At 37.0% G+C, this 2189-nt stretch overlaps 1 protein-coding gene across 1 annotated transcript; it reads right to left on the minus strand.

Annotated features, from left to right (window-relative positions):
• Nucleotides 1-1261: 1261 nt before the first annotated feature.
• Nucleotides 1262-1975, minus strand: LOC144451276 (glycine N-acyltransferase-like). The gene has a single exon (XM_078142079.1). It carries the CDS (start codon nt 1973-1975, stop codon nt 1262-1264), a length of 714 nt encoding a protein of 237 aa, XP_077998205.1.
• Between the last annotated feature and the right edge of the window lie 214 nt (nt 1976-2189).

Consider the following 2189-nt stretch of genomic DNA (forward strand, 5'->3'; position numbering starts at 1 on the left):
AATAAGACTGTTGACATCGGTGGTATTCTCAGTGAATTGAATTGAAATTTATTTCATCAGATAACAAAAAACACAAACAATAAATAAATAAATAAATAATACATTACACTTTCAAACAAATTGGACAAAAGGAAATATACATGTGTTATCTAATGGGGACCATGAAAATAGTTCAGCAGAACTAGTCGTGTCCATGGCCCGTACATTCAATTTTAGATTAATTCAAATTCATAAATGGACGCAATGAAGAAAATTAAGTCAAAAATAAACACAGCACGCATTCACGCACACTCATACACACACACGCACGCACATTCATACATACGCATACACACACACGAGAAGAAATAAAGCAAAAACCAGAAATGTTGTAAAAACGCCAAAGAGTATAAATTAAGGTTGGTGTGTAGAATTTAAAATATAATTTCTTAGTTCATTTTTGAACTGTTGCCTGGACATGTTAATTTTTAGGTGACTTGGTAAAGAGTTCCAGTGCTTTGTCGCTGCATATTTGAAATTGTGTTGGGTGATGGTCAATTTTATCGATGGTGGACGAAAGTTACCACTGGAGGCTGAACGGTTTTGATATGTATGAATGGGACGGTCAAAATACTTTTCTATGTTGTGGGGATAACGATTATTTCTAAGATCATACACGAAAATACAGGAGGAAAATTTACTAAGTTGAAATATATTTAGAACATTAAGTTGGTTAAAAAGGGGTTCAGAGTGTGCGTTGAAATCAGTGAATGTTATCAAGCGGACAAATTTCTTTTGTAGTCGGAATATTGGGTCGAGAAGAGTTTGGTAAGTATTGCCCCAAATCTCTAAACAATATGTAAAGTGTGGTAAAATAAATGAATTATATATCATGATAAGGGTCGATCTGGGAACAAAGTGACGTAAACGTGAAATAATTCCTACTTTTTTGTTAACAACTTTGATGATATTTTCTATGTGAGATTTCCAAGAAAGAGAAAGATCAATAGAAACACCGAGGTAACTTGCAGATGAAACTTGCTCTATCGTCGTACTGCCAACATAAAGATTACCTTCCAAAGTTATATTTCTCTGTATCTACACAGCAAATACAAATTACTTGTCTAATATGAAACAATAGTAGTCTACATTTCCATTCTCCTGTCTTTCAAAACCTACCTTTTCATGTGTTTTTATCGAGACTTTGAATTCATTTCGAATGACTACATATGGTAAGTTACCATCTTCTATTCTGCGTTTTGCTAGATTAGCGGTGATCATACTAGCAAAACTTGTGACCTCGTTTACGGTACTCGGGTACTGTATGTGTATGACCGATGTCACCGAACGCCTTGATAACTGCCCACGAAACGACCTCTCCTTTCTCGTTGTAAATGGCGAGATTTGGCAAATATTCGATAGTCTTGGCATAACTTTCTACAGAGGGAGGACGATGTTTGTGTGGCCATTTGGTAAGCAGAAGACAAGCGTGTTTACTCTTTAATCTCCCGAATGTGAATCCTTCAGGCAAAGGCCGTTCAGCTATTTCGATCACACTCCCTCGGTCATTGAGCGTATAGATGTAACTGCTACTGAGATATTCTGGTCCATTAAGGTGCTCTGGTAGTATTCTGTTGTGGGCACCCATGACCTCTTTAAGGATGGGTAATTGTGACATTGAAACAATTTCAAAATCAACGAAATCGCTTGTCCAGTCGATAGTACCAGGTGCATTAAGTAGCAATCTCAAGGCTTCATCATCCACACTATAAAAAGTGTAGGTGCTGCCAGTAAGACTGGTTTCATAATTTCCACATGAACACAGAATGGTAGTAATTTTCTCTACGTCATCACTATCTGTGTAGATGGTCACAGCTGGCCAGGTATTGCTGTAGTTGTGTTTGATCAATTGGTAGACTGGGAGGCAGGCCGGCAGCCATTTTGTCAATGTCTTCAAAAGTGATGGGATCTGATGACTACTGATTCTATAAGCCATGTTCTCTGCGACAAAGATACATACAATGCGTTGTTAGACCTGTGCAATAACGTATTCGTAATAACATACACCATAAATAATATTGAATCAACTGTTGATTTACATATTTTGTGCATCTCTATACACGATATATCAAATCAATTAGATGTTTGGGTCCACACCCAAATAATAGTGCCTTTAACGGCGATCACGCTTATGGTGTTTCTGTACTGGT

This window comes from Glandiceps talaboti, chromosome 21 (assembly GCF_964340395.1).
Source record: "Glandiceps talaboti chromosome 21, keGlaTala1.1, whole genome shotgun sequence".
NCBI lineage: Eukaryota > Metazoa > Hemichordata > Enteropneusta > Spengelidae > Glandiceps > Glandiceps talaboti.